This window comes from Panthera leo, chromosome B3 (assembly GCF_018350215.1).
Source record: "Panthera leo isolate Ple1 chromosome B3, P.leo_Ple1_pat1.1, whole genome shotgun sequence".
Lineage (NCBI taxonomy): Eukaryota > Metazoa > Chordata > Mammalia > Carnivora > Felidae > Panthera > Panthera leo.
In genome coordinates this window covers 135,254,405-135,271,882 of record NC_056684.1, presented here as the reverse complement: position 1 = coordinate 135,271,882, position 17,478 = coordinate 135,254,405, and the positions used below count along the sequence as shown (strand labels likewise).

At 57.6% G+C, this 17,478-nt stretch overlaps 1 protein-coding gene across 5 annotated transcripts in view; it reads left to right on the top strand.

Moving 5' to 3' along the window:
• Positions 1-16,756, top strand: part of ITPK1 (inositol-tetrakisphosphate 1-kinase) — a 179,395-nt gene extending 162,639 nt beyond the window's left edge. For 3 of the 5 annotated variants that reach the window (XM_042944141.1, XM_042944140.1, XM_042944144.1), the window contains 4 exons: positions 3,935-4,060; positions 5,337-5,404; positions 9,827-9,989; positions 14,550-16,756. In XM_042944141.1, coding sequence (XP_042800075.1) covers positions 3,935-4,060; positions 5,337-5,404; positions 9,827-9,989; positions 14,550-14,908 — 716 coding nt within the window. In that variant the 3' untranslated portion in view covers positions 14,909-16,756. The remainder of the gene's footprint in view (positions 1-3,934; positions 4,061-5,336; positions 5,405-9,826; positions 9,990-14,549) is intronic. The other 2 variants (XM_042944143.1, XM_042944142.1) reach the window with 1 other exon arrangement.
• Positions 16,757-17,478: the final 722 nt, after the last annotated feature.

Below are 17,478 nucleotides of genomic sequence, written 5' to 3'. Positions count from 1 at the left end.
GCTTTATTAATTAATTAATTATTATTTAGGGAGAGCGAGTGCATGAGCAGGGGAGGGGCAGAGAGAGAGAGAGAGAGAGAGAGAGAGAGAGAGAGAGAAAATCCCAAGAGGCTCTGCACTGTCAGCACGGAGTCTGACACAGGACTCGAACCCACAAACCACAAGATCATGACCTGAGCCGAAACCCAAGAACCTGACCCTTAACCGACTGAGCCACCCAGGCGCCCTGCTCAGCTTTTTTTTTTTTTTTTTAGCTACTCTCCTGACACCAGCTGATCCTTGGCCCTTTCAGAAACTGACACTAAGATACGGATTTGCTGGTGTTGGGGCTGCTCAAAAGAATGTTCTAGTGGTTCTGAAGGCATCTCTAAGGCAAGTTCCAGAAACCTTTGGAGCAGAGTAACCGTGTCTTTGAAATAAGCACAGCTTTCTAAGAGGATCCCTTGCAGGATATTTGATTGTCCTCATGTGCTGTGCTCAGGCATGCCGTGCATTTATCTCTGCAAGGGAAACCCGCCATCACCAGATGCAGTGAAATACCGGGCCGTTCTGTCTCCATCTGAGTCAACAGATGTGTCTTCTTAAAGTCCCTCCTGCTGGGATTGCCTGTCACCATCCGTTCCTGGTGGCTTTAAGCCACTCCTCTTGAATAAAGTTCAGCTGTTCATCCCCAGGACAGCTTTTTTCTTCCCATTAACGCAACACAGAGAGCAGACACTTTGAAAATGTGTGCCCGTTTTCACTTCCTTTCTGGGTGCAGGCAGCCTTCCCAGCCAGGCGGGGGGCTCCAGGACTCGAGGCTGCATTGTCAGGGTTTGGGACATCCCCAAAGTCCCCCTGGTCCCATCTCTCGCACACTGGGATGATGTAATGATGTGGGGGTGAGGGGACTAAGATCTGGAGGGGTCTTTTTGTATATGACTATGTAGCAGCAGGAGGCATTTTTATAAATTGTGGGCTGGAAGAGACTATTTTTTTTAATTATGTATTTTCTCTGATTTTTAAAAAGTACGTGCTTTAAGTCTGTGGAAAATATATTAAGAGTAGCATACCTTACATAGCCTCCTTTCTTTTTTTCTTTTTTTATTAAAAGAATTTTTTTTTAACATTTATTCACCTTTGAGGGACAGAGCACAAGCCGGGGAGAGACAGGGAGGGAGACACAGAATCTGAAGCAGGCTCCGGGTTCTGAGCTGTCAGCACAGGACCCGACGTGGGGCTCGAACCCACTAACTGCAATATCATGACCTGAGCCGAAGTCGGACGCTTAACTGACTGAGCCATCCAGGCGCCCCTCTTTTTTTTTATTTTTACCCAAATCCCCTCTACCTGTAAGAAATTTACTGCCACGTTTCCTTCCTTTCCAGACAAAGGAAAGGAAGTTTTCTCCTTTTCCTCCCTGTTACAAAGTGCTGGGCCAGCTTCTGTCTCAGCCCTGGGAGCCGTTTGCAGCCAGGCGCAGGCTCTGTGTCCTGTGTCTTGAGGATGAGGCTCCATGTTTCTGTGTCTTCTCATGACTGTGTTTCTTCTCATGACAGGTTGCCAGTTTTCCGTAAAATGTAGGCTGGGGAGTAGGTAAACTCACAGAGCCAATGCAGGAATGTTTATTATGCTCAGGCAAGTTGAATAACTTGCAGCATGTCTGTCCATCCATCCCAAAGCCGATTTCATGTTTGCGGTCTTCAGGGCATCGTGCCAGGGAGCCGGCGCGGGCTTTGTTCTCTTTATGTGCGTGTTCTTTCCAGATGAGAAGCATAACTCGACAGGGGTCCTTTAAGCTGGACCAGTTGAGCAGCGGGCTCTGGGGCTCTGGCCTCTTTCCAGCCCCCACACTGGCTTTCCGGTTTCCCTTGTCCAGTGTGGCCTACAGCTTCCCCATCCACGCAAGGAGCTGTGGGATTCTTCAGGACCTGGGGGGCGGGGAGCCAGGGACACTAGCCTTCCCTCCATAATGACCGTGCTCTGTTGATTTTCAGGTGCACTTGTGGTTTTCCCTGTTAACGTCTCTGAAGTCAGGTGATTTTTAGAGCCAGTGGCATCTTCTAGTTGCTTCTGCTGGAGTGAAAGTCAGGTTCTTACTGAGAGGGTTGGTGTTGGCTTGTGTCAGCCACTAGGAACACGTATCCTATGCCTGTCGTTCACAGCTGGGGAGATTGCTCCCCTGTCTCTACCCAGTGCCAGGACCGAGATAGGCACGTCTCTGTGTTCCCCTTTTGTGCAGTGGATTTACTTTTGTCTCCTGTACTGTGTGGACTAGTGCCTTTATTTTACCCTTCTTCCTGGGCCTTTTTTCCCTTAGGGGTACATCAAAGAATGATACCACTTGCCACGTAGAGCTGGGGTCAGCAGACTTTTTCTGCAAAAGCCTAGATAGTAAATATTTCCAACTCTGTCATAATTATTTAATGCTGCCCTTGCGGCATGAAAGCAGCTGTAGACAATATGTTAGCACCTGGGCCTGGCTGTGTTCCAATAAAACTTTATTTACAAATGGCAGGCGACAGGCTAGATTTGGCTTTCAGTCTCTGGTTTGCCGATCTGTCATCTAGAGCCTCTCTAGTGTAACGGATGCCGTATTTCCTTGAGCCTGCCATGTGCCCAGCCCTGTGCCTGGTAACTGATCCAGTAGGTGACTAGATAGTCAGCCAAGTATCCTGCCCTCATGTGTTTCTATTCTAGTGGGAGAACCCACACATGCGGAAAGAAAGAATAAAAAGATGCATTGTGGCATAGATGAAGGGCTCCAGAGGAAACAGTGGGTCCTGGGACACCGCTGGGTGAGGGAGCCAGAGCTGGCCTCTCTGTGGAGCTGATACTTGTATGGGATCTAGAAGAAGATCTGGGCCTCCGTCTGCAGCACTGTGACGTGCCCCCCTCCCCAGAGACACACATGAAGAGTAAGCAAGTAAAGCTGGAGAGAGTGTGGTCCGTGCTCATAACTGCTGAGTTACTGCAGTATTTGGGGATTAAACCTGTCATTTACTGTTTTGAACCTGTTCTTCTTGTGTATACATCAAGGGCCGAAAGCACCCATATTCCCCTCATTGCCTTCGCGCCCCCCGTGGGGCGCTGGTAGTGGTTCGTTACTCAGACTGTGTGTCTCAGGACTGTTCCAGACACTGGGAGTGAGTGGATGGGGTCCCACATCCAGGGTGGTCCTGTGATCGGAGTGTCAGGGCCCAGCCAGGTCCGTCTTTAGCTCCCCAAGGAGCTGGCATCGGAGGACACGTGACCCACTCTGACCCGTCTCAGCTTCCCAGTGTCCTGGGCCAGGGAGTGTCTGGAAGTTGCCCACACCCCCTCTGGCCGCTGTTCAGGCCACACACAGGTGGTACTTGAGCAGAGGCCCCCCCCGCTCCTCCACTGCCACTGTCATTGCTGAATAGTCCTCTGGCCTGAGCCCCCGGGTCACAGTTAGCCCAGGAGGAGAAACAATCTCCTTGGAAAAAGGTCCACGTTTTTGATTGGTGTCCCTTCCACAAGAAACTGTTGGGTGATGTGGTCTGTCCAGTCCAGTGAGTGCTGGGTGTGCCTTTCTGAGTGCCCAGCTTCTTCCCTTCCTGGCAGAGTTAAGCACCGTGGTGTTTCCTTGTGGCTCCTGCAGGCTTCCCAGCCTCCCTGAACTTGGCTGTGTCTACCTGCTCTGTGTGGCCCCCCTCCCCAGGCTTGCTCTGCTACCCTTGGGGACCCTCGGGGTGGGTGGGAGGCACCCTGAGCTTGGTGGGGTTGGGCCAGGCCGGGCTACAGGGCAAAAAGGTGGGCAGTGCCCGCAGAAGGCCAGAACACCTGTTGCAGCTGCTCGAGGCCCACTCCGTCCTCCGGCCCACAGGGCTTGCCACCCCTGAAGGCCCCCTCTTCTTGGCTCTCGGAGCCCAGGAGTAGAGATTGGTGGGGCTGCTTGGCACAAGTCCTGCAGGGTGTTTATTTTCCCCAGGCTCCTCCCCAGGACCGTCTCTCGTGCCCCCCGTCTGGACTGGCTCTGGTCGGAGCGGCGGGAGGACTGTCGGGCACACCGGGGCGGCAAGGGGCCTGTGTGCCCCACTAGCGGGAAGGATGCCAGGTACCTCTCAGCGCCTGCCTGCTTGGCCTCCGCCCGAATCACTTCCTCATGCATGATTGTTGCGGCGCCGTAATCCTGGAGCTGGTGGGGGTCGTTGGCAATCAGAGCGGGTGCCCCGCTGTGGCCTGGCCCCTGCACGCCATGGTGCTTCCACCAAGGCCCTTCCTGTCCTGCGCTTAGGGACCCAGGTCCCAGGGATGAGCAGTATGTCCTGAGGATGGGAGCCATAATGGCCCACTCTGGAAAGACTGAAGCAGAGGCTGCTGGGGCCACATAGGGGCTCATGGCCCAGGACATCCCCATGCCATTCTTGGTGGGGGGCACGGGGCGGTGGAGCTCGTGGTTTTGTGATTCTTGCATTTGTGTGCCCCATGCTTCCAAGTGCTCGAGAGAACGTGTGACCGACTGACCGCACTCCAGGGGGTGGACAGACAGACCAGCTGCTTGTTGCTCTCATTATTCTTGGGATCAGCCTGCCCCTCTGGGTGCCCCAATGGGACTGAGGGTGTGATGGGCGATGGCCATGGGTCAGGGAAGTATGGGGTGGGAGGAGGTGAAGCGCATTTCGGGCGGGCTGTGCCAGCTTCCAGAGCCAAACAAATTACTCTGTATGCTTTCTTGGATGGATCCTATAGCAGCCCGTGTTCTGATTTCCTATTTTTTCCCCCTAAATAGTTGGGATACAGCAGAACCCTTTATATTTGAAACACTCACGTGCCAAGTAGCAGCTTGGGCATTTCTCACGTGCTACCCTGAAAAGGAGTTCTCTGAGCAGATACCGGGAGGGGCTGGGAATACTGGATTCAATGGCATTTACTGGTCCTCCGACCTTGATTTTACTTGCCATTGACTTTGGGCCTTTGATATTCTGGTACACCGCATTTCCCGCTCACTCGGCCACCACTCCATCCCCTTTCTAGTTCCATGTCCGTAAGACACATTAGACACACTTTGGGAATGGGGCCTTGGGTGTGGGGGGAAAACCAGATCTAAGATACCATAAGATCATAGCAGAGACCTCATTAAGGTCATTATTTTTGTATGGGAGGAAGGCTTGAAGCGGGAGCCCTGATCAGGCGTGTTTCCGTCCACGGGGCAGTGTCTTCTTGTCGTGGGGGCGCCCGGCTCACTGGGCCCCGGGTTGGCTGCTGTTGGACGCTGAACCCTACGGCCACCGTGGCCGTGGCTGGGGTGGTGCTGCCCCCTGGTGTCAGGTGGTGGAGTCACCATCACTGCTTTAAGCTCACTCCGGCTCCTTCTTGTCTTTGCTTTTCAGACCGCGAGTCCATCTTCTTCAACAGCCACAACGTGTCAAAGCCGGAGTCTTCATCGGTCTTGACCGCGGTATGTTCCTTCTGCCGTGTTGGCCGTGTTCCCTCCCGAGCCTGGGTGTGCACAGCGTGCTGTCGGTGGTGAGGCCCAGGCCTGAGCTCCAGCAGAGCAGGGTGGAAGGACCTTCGTCTCCCTGCCGGGGGCCGGAGACCCCTTTGCTTTGCTTGCTTCAGGCTTTCGTGCCGATGGCCATCGTAGCCACACCCGTTTACCACTAGTTTCCTCCCAGTGGAAGCTTTTCTAACTCTTCTCCCAGAATGAGGACTCCCTCCCCTGACACATCCCCGCCCTCCGCCACCCCCCACCCCATGTCACTGATACTGTGGAGACCTGCTGCCTTTTTCCTGATTTAAGAAAAGGGGTGGGAGGCGACACCATCTCGGCTTCCTTTTTCTTTCCTTGTCCACATGAATCCAGTAAGCGTTGTCAAGGGCCTGCTGCTACTTCTGTGGGGGCAGGAGGGCTCGCTCGGGGCGACCGTTCCGTGAACGTCCCCGTGTGTCAGGAGCCATCCTAGACACCGCAGGGCATCACAGCCAGGTCTGGACACAGCCTTGCGGGAGCAGGGCGGACAGCTCCATTTTCCTGAGTGGGGAGGCTAATGTTCGGCGAGGTTGAGGAACTTCTCCAAACTCACAGGACTGTTCACTCAGGGGCCAAGCTAGGGTATGACCCCGGATTGGTCTGATTCCAAAGCTGGGTCTTTGGGGAATTTAGGGCTTCTTATCACACTGGTATGTGCAAAGCAGTCTTTACCCAGAGCAGAGAGTTAGAAATTGCCATGGGGCAGCTTCTTAATGTTTATTTATTTTTGAGAGGGAGAGAGAGGGGGAAGGAGGGAGGGAGGGAGGGAAGGAGGGAGGGAGGGAGGAAGGGCAGAGGGAGAGGGAGCCACAGAATGTGAAGTAGGCTCCAGGCTCTGAGCTGTCAGCACAGAGCCCGCTGTGGGTCTCAAACCCACAAACCGTGAGATCATGACCTGAGCTGAAGTCGGCCGGGGGGCAGCTTCTGCCATCCCTCCCAAGTCCAGCAAGCCAGCGGCCTCTGCTGTTGCTTCCCCTGACCTTGGAGCCCTGTGCCTCATCTCCTGCTCCTGAGTCATGGCCGTCCCGGCTAATCCGGGAGGATCTGCCTGTGTCCTGGGATGTTCTCACCGACAACATCCACGATAGGCCCCTGCCCCTGGGCCTCACACCCCCACTTCCTGTGTTGGGGGCATGCACTTGCCTACTACCTCCTGCCCCCCTGCTCCAGGCCACCTGTTCGTTTCTTCTTTGTGTCTGGTTCCTCTGAGGAGCCGGCAGCGTGCAGAGGGTTTTACAGAGCATGGGTGTGGACAGGGACCTGGAGGGAGCACCAGTGTCCCTCCAGATGCTGATAGGTGTTCCCCAGGAAAAAGTTCCATGTTCTCCAAGGAAGCTTAGAGAACAACCAGATTTTAAACAGAACCCCACAGCGCCTGTCTGTGTGCACTGTAAAAAAGATGGAAAAAGCTGTTTTGTGCAAGAAAAGAATTTCTGGTCTTCCAGCCCTCGGAGACTTTGGGCTGGTGCAGTTCCTCGGGACTCGTTCCTGAAAGGCTCTCAGACCTTGTTTGGCTGGTGGCTCTGGGCAGGGGTGGCATTCCACGGACTTGTGGGAAGCTGTCCCTGCCAGTCCCAGTGTGGCTCTTGTGGCCCCTGGGGCTGTTAACTGAGGCCAGCGGGTCCCAGGTAACCTTGGGTAATCACCTGTCTGTTGCTCGGCCTGTGTCTTCATCTGTGGGCTGGGAAAGCTTAGAGACACTTCTGAGCCTCCTCTCCACCTGTGCTCCACCATCACCTCCTTCCCCTCAGCTCGTGACTGCTCTTCAGGAAGCCCCCAGAAGTGACACCATGTGAAACTAGACAGGGGAATGGCACTCAGCCATACCCTTCCTGTTCAAGACGCAAGCCCCTCCTGCACACCCACAGGCCAGCCTGACACAGTTTGACTCCAGACTCGCCTCCTAGCTTCCTCCCTCCCACCATCAGGGCCTCATGCAGGAAGCCTTGTCCTGGCCTTGAAGCCCTACCTCCCTCCCTGGCTGGAGGCCCCTGAGGGTGAACCCGACTCCCACACCCAACTTACAGGCCCCCAGACACTGCTACATAAGAGTGTGGACACTGACAAGATTGGCTGGCGTCACCCCCAAGCTCCACAACATTTTGGCCATGTGGCCTGGGAATCGCATTGTCGTCTCTCTGAGCCTCTGTTTCCCCATCCTGCCGCGCAGGGCGGTCATGGGATTCGGGGAGTTACTGGATGCAGAGCGCCCAGACGTGCGCCGGAGTGTGCCGGAAGCACTCAGCCCACCATGCTGGGGGAGGAGGGTGATCGTGGTGATCCGGAGGACCACCCCTCACCTCCTGTGTTGCCTCCCCATTCCCCAGAACATCACTGTAGCCTTCGCACTTACAACCCAGGGGCAGGATTTCCGTGCCTTTATCTTGTCCTGGGATGGCTAGTTAGTTTAACGTAATCAAACAGCTTCGGGAGGACTTCTGAGATGCCTTGGCTGAGCTGAGAAAGTGCTTTTGTAAACAGTGTGTTAATACGGCAGCCGTACCCCACCCCCCTTGCTGGTGGACCTGTGCTACAAGCCTTAAACCTTAGCTTCTCGGATCCTACGTCCCGTGGTGCAGGTGTTTTTATTACCTCATTTATTGGAGTGAGAAAACAAGACCCAGAAGCGTACATTACGGCTCAGGGCGTGCGGGAGGGAATGGGCTGTGCCATGGTGTCTGCCTGGCTCCCTCTGACCTGGGGAGGACCTGGGGCCACAGATCCCGTGGCTGAGCTGCCTCGATGCGCTGAGCCTCTGACTGGCGAAAGGGAGCACAAAATGGGGGATACCTGCCCAGGCTTGGGCGGGTGCTAAGTGACAAGGGCTTGTCACAGGCAGTCTGGCACTGGCCCGTTAGAAAGTATTTCCTCTGATGGCACACCGAGGCAGCAGGGTCATGGGTTTGAGGGGCCCCGCCAGTTGTGCAGAGCCCGCGGGCGTGGCTTCACAGGGGACCACTGATGGTGCCCGCCGTGGGCTCCTCACCCGGGGAATGTGTGCAAGCTCCCCATCGGCCGTTGTAGCTACCTGTGCCGGGGTAAGGGCCATTTGTCCTTGGTGCCCAGGGCTCTGTCCCCAGCCCTCCTGACTCAGCTTCACTTTTTTTTTTTTTAAATGGGGTGAAATTCACATAACATACAACATAGCCATTTTAAGGTAATAATTCAGTAACGTTTTCTGCGTTCGCCATGTTGTGCCTATCACCACCTCTGCCAAGTTCCGAGACATTTTCGTCACCTCAGAGGAAAACTCTGTACCTATGAAGCATTTCTCCCACCTTCCCTCTTCTTCCCAACCCCCACCACCACTAGTCTGCTTTTCATCTCCACGGACTTGCCTGTTCTGGACCTTTCGTGTTAACCTGTAAATATTAATGTGTAACCCATCGTGTTGGGCTTCTCACACTTTGCCTGACGTCTTCAGGGTTCACCCACGCCATGCCATTGTATGGCTGAATAATGTTCCATTGTGTGGGCAACACAGTTTGTTGATCCCACGTTTTGATGGGCGCTTCGGTTGGTTTCCTTCCACCTTTGGCCGATGCTCTGAACATTGGGTTACGACTACCTGTTTTCAGTCTTTTGGTTACACATACCCAGGAGTGGAAGTGCTGGTCACGTGGTAATTCTGTGTTAAAAGTTTTTGATCCAACATCAACTTTATTTCTGACGGATCACTCACCCTTCTTCCTCTTTGGCTTCTGAGCCCTGTAGCCCCCAGGACTCCAGTATTTATTGAGCACCTCCTGTAACCTCCTGACTCAGAGGTCACACAGTGCTATCCCTGCTCTAGAATGCAAGGGTAGCACCTCCTCCCAGTGAGGCAGACACTGTTCCCACCACATCAGGGACCTCCCCATGCAGAGGATAGGGACCTCGTTGGTCCTGTTTGAGCAAACTGAGGCACAGTGAGGCCGAGTACTTCTCCTTAGGACCACAGAGCTAGAAAGTCACTGTCAGGATTCAAATCCATGTTCCCTCGATCCCACACACTCCTCAAGGTTCCCCTTCCTCTGTGGCCCTTCTAGGGGCCGAGCTTGAGCCCGTGAAAATCTGTGTGGCTGTCCCAGGCTGGCTGGGACGAGAGCAGAGGACGATTGGGGTGGGGCAGTCCTCCCAGCTTGTTACAGGGACTAGAGGGGTCACGCACACTGTATACTTCGCTCCTGCCCAACTGGTGGGACGTGGGAAGTGGCCATGTGAGTGCAACTCACCAGGGGTCTGTCCTGCCTCCTTGCCTGATGGTAATGCCAGGCTTGGGGCACCTGAGGCAGGGTCTCTGTGTCTGGCGTGGCATTGCACCTCCCCACTGTGGCCTGACTTGACTTGCATGTGTGTATATGTTGGCAGCTGGACAAGATCGAGGGCGTGTTTGAGCGGCCGAGTGACGAGGTCATCCGGGAGCTGTCCCGGGCCCTTCGGCAGGCGCTGGGTGTGTCGCTCTTTGGGATCGACATCATCATCAATAACCAGACGGGGCAGCACGCTGTTATCGACATCAACGCCTTCCCAGGTGAGCGGTGGGGCCACCTTTATCCGTCCGTACACTGGTGTCCTTGGGTAATGGGGCGGTTGGGCCCGGCTGATCAGCTTCCTCCCTCCCTGCTGGTAGGGCCTGGGATAAATGTGGTCCCGCTAAGCCTCAGCCCCACCTGCAAAATGGGTTTATGGTATGTGGTGAAGTTGGCAAACAAGGTCGGTGCATCCAGCCAGGGTGAACACTGGGCGCTTAGCGGGCCCGCACTAAACCCATTCTTTGACCTTCCTCACTGACCCTGCGCCATCAGTGTTAGCCTTTGTTGGCGGAACCTCAGCTACTCTGTTGGGCTTGTAGATTTCAAGACCTGAAAGGACCCCAGAGAGAGTACGTCCTCCACAGTTTATGTGCAGGGAGTCGACTTTCCCAGGGAGGGAGAAATTACCGCACGCCACAGTACTGGTTGGTGGCGGGGCCGTGCTCCTGCCCCCACCCTGAACTGTAGTGCCGGGGACGGGCCTTGGAGCCGGCCAGCTCCCCGTGGCAACGGCGCCTGCTCCCTGCCGTCTGCCAGGGCCCTGAGGCAGGCAGCATCTGCTGGGGCCCTCAGGGCTGCTGGCACAGCCTGGCTCCCCCGTGCTCCTCTCTTCTTGGTGGGACATAGCACCCGGAGAACCTTCAGTGGGGCTGTTAGCCTACAAGGATGATGGCCGCGACGTCCCCAGCTGACTTGCCCCGGAATGAGCCCACTCTGCCTGGGGGCACCCTGAGGCGGACTCGTCCACCCTCCCAGCTGGCTTTGATTCTCACCTTTATTAAGTAGCAGCGGTGGAGGTAAAGCCACTCACTGCTCAGTGGGTATAAAAACATTCAGGAAACGATTCGTACCTTAGGGAGGTTAGCATCTCCAGGGAGAGCCCATGCGTGGCATGCAGGGACTGCTCAGGGGTGTCTGCAAGGTGTGAGACAAGACCTCATGTGCGGGGTGCAGAGCGTGACTTCAGGCTGTGCGGCTCCTGGGCGTCAGGCTGGGGGCCTGACATGTGTCCCCTTGCACTCCTCAGGCCCCACCACCGTTACAAGTCATAGCCAGGGAAACCGAGGCTGGGAGGACACCACTGGCTCCTTAAGTCATTCAGTTGACTTTTATCGAGGGCCTACTGTGTGTCCCAGCTGGTCATCTAGTAACAGACATGCAGGGCAGGTACAGCGTGACCATGATGGCCAGAGCCCTTCCTTCAGAGGACAGGAGGTGCCCAGGGGCTCCTTCTTGAGGTGGTGGCATTGGAGCAGAGCCCGGCAAGGAGAGAAGGAGCTACCCCCCAAGGGCTCTGGAGGGGACCGCGACAAGGAGGGCCAGAGATGAGCCCGCCATATGCCATGGTGAGAATGCGGGCTTTCGCTCTGAGCTGGACCAGAGCGGCTGACTGAGGCCAGCATTCCTTTATAGAAACTCAGACCTGTTGGGACAATGGCCTGTGTTCCTCCCGTCACCCTGGGCGCAGCCTGAATGGAGACTTGGGTGTTGCCGGAGGTGGGGTTTTCACGAGGAAGTGACGGAATGAATGAGAGAGATCAAGGGAATACAGGGCGTGTCAAGGGAACAATTACAATGAATCAGAGGATCTAAACCCGGGAGGACGTGGGGGGGCTGGCAGAGAGGGAGCCGAGTCAGCAGGTTGGTGGGGCCAGCAGGTTGGTGGGGCGAGGAGGGAGCAGTGCCAGGCTGTTGGGGCAGAAGTTCCAGAAGGATGGAGATGGGAGGTGGTGAGAGCATGAAGCTCTGCCCTTGAGCTTCGGCTTTGTGCAAGGTCCTGAGTCGGCCCCCTCTCAACATGGGCAGTTTGGACTGGGTGTCACGAGGGCGTCCTCTATGCTCAGGGGGGACCGTGATTGTGAGCCCAGATGGCCGGGAGGCTTCTGTCCGAGAGAAGGGCCGCCCAGATGGGGCCAGGCATGGAGGTGGGGGCTGAGGCCGCCGGAACGATGGGCCGAGTCCAGCAGACGCTGCCTGAGGGAACCTGATGCTGGGGGAAAGCCGGGGGAGCCCAGGGCAGGCCGTGTCCGGGAGACAGCTGCTCCCCGGCCTCTCCCGGCTTGTTTTGCAAGCCTGGGTCTGGAGCACTCGTGGGCCCGACCTGAAGAGTACGTTCCTGGGGAGGCTGCCTTGGGGCCCTGGGTGTTCAGTAGCCCCCTGTCGAAGGGGCCGCGTGCTGGGCTCTGGGAACTAGTAACAGCAGTAGCCGCGGGTGCTGTTGACACGCTTACACAGCAGGCCTGCTCGGAGAGCTTTACTCGCATTTTGTCCACGCAATAGCGTGGCGTGCAGTGAGCTGCCAAGATCTCCCTTTACCCCGTGGAGACATGGAGGTAGGGGCTGGGTGTCTTGTCCAAGCCACTGGCTACCAAGTGCTGGAGCTGAGACTGGAGCCCTCCCCTCCTGACCTGTCAGCCGAAGCCGTGGGTTCCGATCTTGACCCTGCCCTTCCAGGCTGCGATGGGACAGGTCATCCGGGGGCGGGGGTTGTTCCCAGCGTTCCCTTCTGCGCAGCGGGAGCAGTGATTCCCCCCACATGGAGACCGAGGAGATGATGTCGGCACGGTGCCCGGCCCTGAGCTGGCGCCCCGCGGTGCTGGCTCAGCTCAGTCTGTTCTCCCCAGGCATCGGGAGCTGGCTGCCTGGCTGCCGGCCAGTTCGGGCCGACCCGAGGGGCCTCCCCGGCCTCCAGTTCAGCTTCAGGCCTCCACACCACCCCAGGAAGCCTCAGGAAGCACGTATGTCCTGCCCTGGGCCTTGTCTGGGGGCCTCAGAACAGGACTGCGTCTGTTCCCTGGTGTGGGCCTGACTCGGTTCTCAGCTCTGCTCCCTCTGCTCGTATCCCTACCCTGGAAGCCCGGCAGCCCGCCTGCTGGTTGTCCCTTAGGGGCCTGGCCTGGCCTGGCCTGGCCTGCCTTTCGGCCCTGTGGCTGGAATAAGCACCCCCTGTCCTCGGTGGACCGCCCAGGACCACATGATATTCAAGGCACAGATGGCACCAAAGGGCCTGGTTGAGGTCCTGGCACTGCCACTTGGGAGCTTTGTATCCTCTGTAAAATGAGGGTGGCCCTGGGCCCCACTCCCCAGGGACTGCGAGGGACATGCAGCATGCGGCCTGGGGGCCAGCACTTCCTAAGCCTGGGTGAACACCAGCCGTGGGCCCCATCACTGTCTCCATCCGCACCATGAGCCGTCACGCGTCTGTCCGCCTGTGGAAGGGGTCAGTCACTTCACTCTCTGTGCCTCTGTCTCCTCATCTGTAAAACGGGAACAGCGTTGTGAGGAGGGATTAAGGGCACATGAATGCACCGTGCGTGCCAGCCATTGTACGTGTTTTTAGTTTTGCCGTGGGCATCTCTGCTTCCCCTTCTCGGCCTCGGGCCCGCGACCGTCGACGAATGCCTCCGCCGCCCGGCCCCGGATGGGCTCTTTTGTGACAGGTGGTGCACCTGCCCTCCTCGCCCAGCCTGTGCCCACGCGGCGAGGCCCATCCTGGAGGATGCGCGAGGGTCCCGGTGACCTCTGAGCGGTGGTGGAGGTCGTCCTGGTGGAGGGAGAAGCCGTGCGGGGTGTGAGCAGTGCCTGGAGCCCCTCGCAGAGTGGGCACCTGTTTCTGTCCTGTTCCTGGAGCTGTGTGCCCAGTTCTCATGCCTCCACACTGGATCGGGGAGGTGGGGGTGGCGGACAGGGTACTCATGTTGAATTTCTTTCAATGCAGTTTTTGGGGCAGTTAGCAAAACTTCCTTGCCCTAGATGGGAAACCTGCTTGGTGGGTGGCGCCCAAGGATTTGTTTGCCGACATTTGCCTTCGTGTCTGTGTTGGGAAACGTGGGCCGTGGGCAGGCCCTGGCAGTTTCTGTTCGGGAACCCCAGGCCCTGCTTTGTTAGAAGCACAGGTGTAGGTGGGCAGTGGCCCTGCTGGGGGCACCCGGTCTCCACCCCTTGGCTTTGATGCTCAGAGCACATGGCACAGAGGGCCTCCCTGCAGGTATTTTGGGGGTGAGAAGGCAACAGACTCTGTTCCAGGGGTAGCCGCTCTGGATCAGGGGTCTCCCCGGGCATGCCCGCAACGGCCTCCTCCCCCCGCCCCCGAGACCTCTCAGTTGACACAGGAGGAAGCTGAGGCTGGGCCATGTGGAGTGGACGGCTGTTTATGATTTAGGACGGGAGGAGCGGGCCTTCGGTATTGCCACGTCCCTCCATGCCACGTCCTGCCACATGCATCTTGGCACATTTGGGGCGGTGATTAAACGAGACCCTGAAACTGTACCCGAGAGGGACAGGGTATGGGGCGTTTGCCTGTCTGCTGGAGCGCCAAGCGTCTCACACCCTGGGGACAGCCGAATTCAAGGGCTAGCCCGCCCACACCCAGCTTTGAGTCTAGGCTTGATGGCTTCCATCTGTCCCGTTACTTAACTGAGCCTCGGTTTTCTCTCCGTCTTGAGAGCGCCCACCTTGAGTCCGGGAGCCCCATAGTCCACCTGTGCCCCGCTCTCCCTGCTGCCCGTCTCCACCCCAGCCTGGCTCAACGCCCTGTGCTGTCTCTTTCCTGCCCACAGGCTATGAGGGCGTCAGCGAGTTCTTCACAGACCTCCTGAACCACGTGGCCACCGTCCTGCAGGGCCAGAGTGCAGCCGCGGCAGCCGCAGGGGACGTGGCCCCACTGAGGCACAGCAGGCTCCTGGCGGAGCAGGCGGGCAGCCTGGCGGGCGAGCGGACGTGCAGCACCAGCCCGGGCTGCTGCAGCAGCATGATGGGCCAGGACCCACCCTGGGCGTCGGAGGCCGATGCGGGCGGCGTGGGCACGGGCAGCACCGCCAAGCTGCCCCACCAGAGACTCGGTTGCACCGCGGCGGTATCTCCCAGCTTCCAGCAGCACTGCGTGGCCTCACTGGCCACTAAGGCCTCCTCCCAGTAGCCACGGAGCCCAGGACCTGGAGGGCGGCACGGGCCGCAGAGTGCACCTGCTGGGCAAGCAGCTCCCAGCAGTGACGCTCCTACTAAGAATTCCCAGTGATCTGATTCTTTTTTTTGTTTTTTAATTTTTAACCTGATTTTCTGATGTCATGATCTAAACAAGGGGTGGTGGGGGGGGAGATGGAAGAGAACCCCAAGTGGCCCAGCCTCGGGGAAGATGCCTGATACCTGCTGTGCAGATGTCTTCACTGGGTTTACACTTGCTGTGTCTTCAACACTAGGTCTGAATGTGAGGTGGGGTGTGCGTGTGCACGTGTGGCTGCTGTGCGTGTGCACATCCACGTCTGTTCGTCTTGATGGCTGCTGTGGACCAGGCCTAGGGGACCCTGGAGGGGGGCCGTCCCGGGTCAGGCTTTTGGCCACTGAACAGAGTGAGTGAGAGGTTCCTCATCTCTCGCTTTCCTCCAAGCCCCTCGCACCCAGGCCTGGCCCCCTCACTGTTCCCCTCCTGCTGGTGGCCTCCACAGCTTTGTGAGGAATAGGGCCTAAAGCCCCAAGCAGGTGTACGGGTGTCCCTCTGAAGAGCCAGAGGAAGCCAGAGGCACACCTACTGTTTCCTTGTGGGGGCTTCGTGCAGGGGGGTCTGGGCTGTGGTCTGCCTGTTGCCCACTCACAGAAAGGAAGAAGGAAGCTTCCTGGGGGCGGCTAAGGTCCTGAGTTGGCCTCTACTCTCCACGTCCAGCTCCCTGGAGTCCGCCAGGCCCTTCAACTTGTGTCCCATGCGGCCCTGCAAGGGGGCCTCCCACCCTGGCCAAGCGCCGCTCCCCAGGACCCCGGAGGAGGCTGCCTGGTCGGGAACCCTCGGGCTGATCTTGCGTGTGCCAAGGATTTGTGCCGTGACTGTGGACAGATCATCCCAGGAGTTGCTGGGCCTCCGTGTCCTTGTCTCTGATGAGCCGTTGAGACCAGAGACCTCTGAAGGGCAGGCTTGGTGCCCTACACCCTGCGGTGCAGTCTGCCTCTCTGAGAAGTCAGCCCGATGAGCCTCCCCTCGGCCTCGAGGTGATTTGGGGCCTCTTCTCCCGGCCAGGTGGGGGGGGGGGGTGCTGCCTGTACGCTTCACATCTTTTCGCACCGCCCAGCAGGCCCGCCCCACCCTTCCTGCACTCACTGCAAGCCCCAAGCACAGAGCCAGCCAAGTGTGAGGGGAGCTGCAGCCCCAGAGGTGAGGAAGCAGTTACCCCTCCTCCGTGAGAGTCCCCCCCAGCCCCTGACGGCAGCTTACGCCACCGGCTGACCACTCCGCTCCCGCGGTGCAGGCGGGCAGACCGCCCCGCCCCTCTGCAAAGAAGGGGGCCGGTGAGGGGCTTTGCCAGTCCTGGGACAACGTGAACCTGGGCAAAATGCATAGGACCCCCTGAGCATGATCTTGTGTCCTGAGACATCCATTCACGTTGAGAAAGTGGGAAAGGCGTCCAGGCTGTCGTGCACGGTCCAATGAGGATGGCCCGAGAGAGGCTGCTGAACTGGGCACTCAGAGGTACCTTCGGGCCCGGCTCAGCAGGGGCATGGGGGTCACCCACCTTTGGGAAAGGAAGGACTGGGTGGGGGCCGCCCTCAAGCTGCACTGGGCCTAGGGCGAGGACAGGTGCTGTTGGGACTGCCCGGCTGCCCTGGAAAGGAGGGCCCACCAACTAACTGCGTTTACACGACTTGAGTGTTGAACCCCGATTATAATGTCTGTACAGCGCCTTTCCTAGTCCATCCCTGAGCCCCGGGGAAGCAGGAAAGTGTGGCTGGCCTCTTGCACTGCTTTGTCTCCAAAATAAACTACTGAAATCGAACTGCATTTCACATGTGTTTACAAATGCTGTTGAAAGTTCATGCCATTCTCCTGGTCTCTTAATAAAACAGCTTTACCTTCTTAAATGAAATTCCAATCCCGATCTGTCTCAGGAACAGGTGGGGGGGGGGGGTGCAGTGTGACCCCCGATGCCGGGCTGGGGCCTCTGGGCATATCGTGTTCCTGGGTAACTTACGTCATCCCCCAGGGTCACACGTGCTCAGGTCCAGAGCCCAGATATCCAGTAACTGTTCCCCACTGGCCTCGATGCGGGTGGCAGGCAAGGTGACCGGTTTTTCTGGAAGCAGAAGCCGAGGGGTGGAGTCTCGTTTCGTAAGGACCTGGGAGCAGCAGGTGGTGGGAGAGGGAAAGGCCCTGCCTGGCAGCAGGCATCTTATCTTCCCTGCATCGCCCCTGTTCAGCGAACACTGGCCACCCCTGATGTAGGGGTTTCAGGAGCACAGACAAGGAGAGGGGCCATCACCCCCTCATCAGTGGTGATGAGGCACCAACCAGCGACCTCCACTCCCAGGGTCACTTGGGTGCACACTGACTTTTTTGGGTGCCAGGACACACACACTCTCCGTAGAGTTGATTTCCCCTCAGGCCTTGTGGTTTCCACATCAGGGAAAGACAGATCCACTAAAATGCCACGTCTTCCTTGGCCCCTTAGCAGTATCTCCCCCCAAAGGCTTGGTGGTACTCCCTCTGGGTCAGAGGCTCTGGAA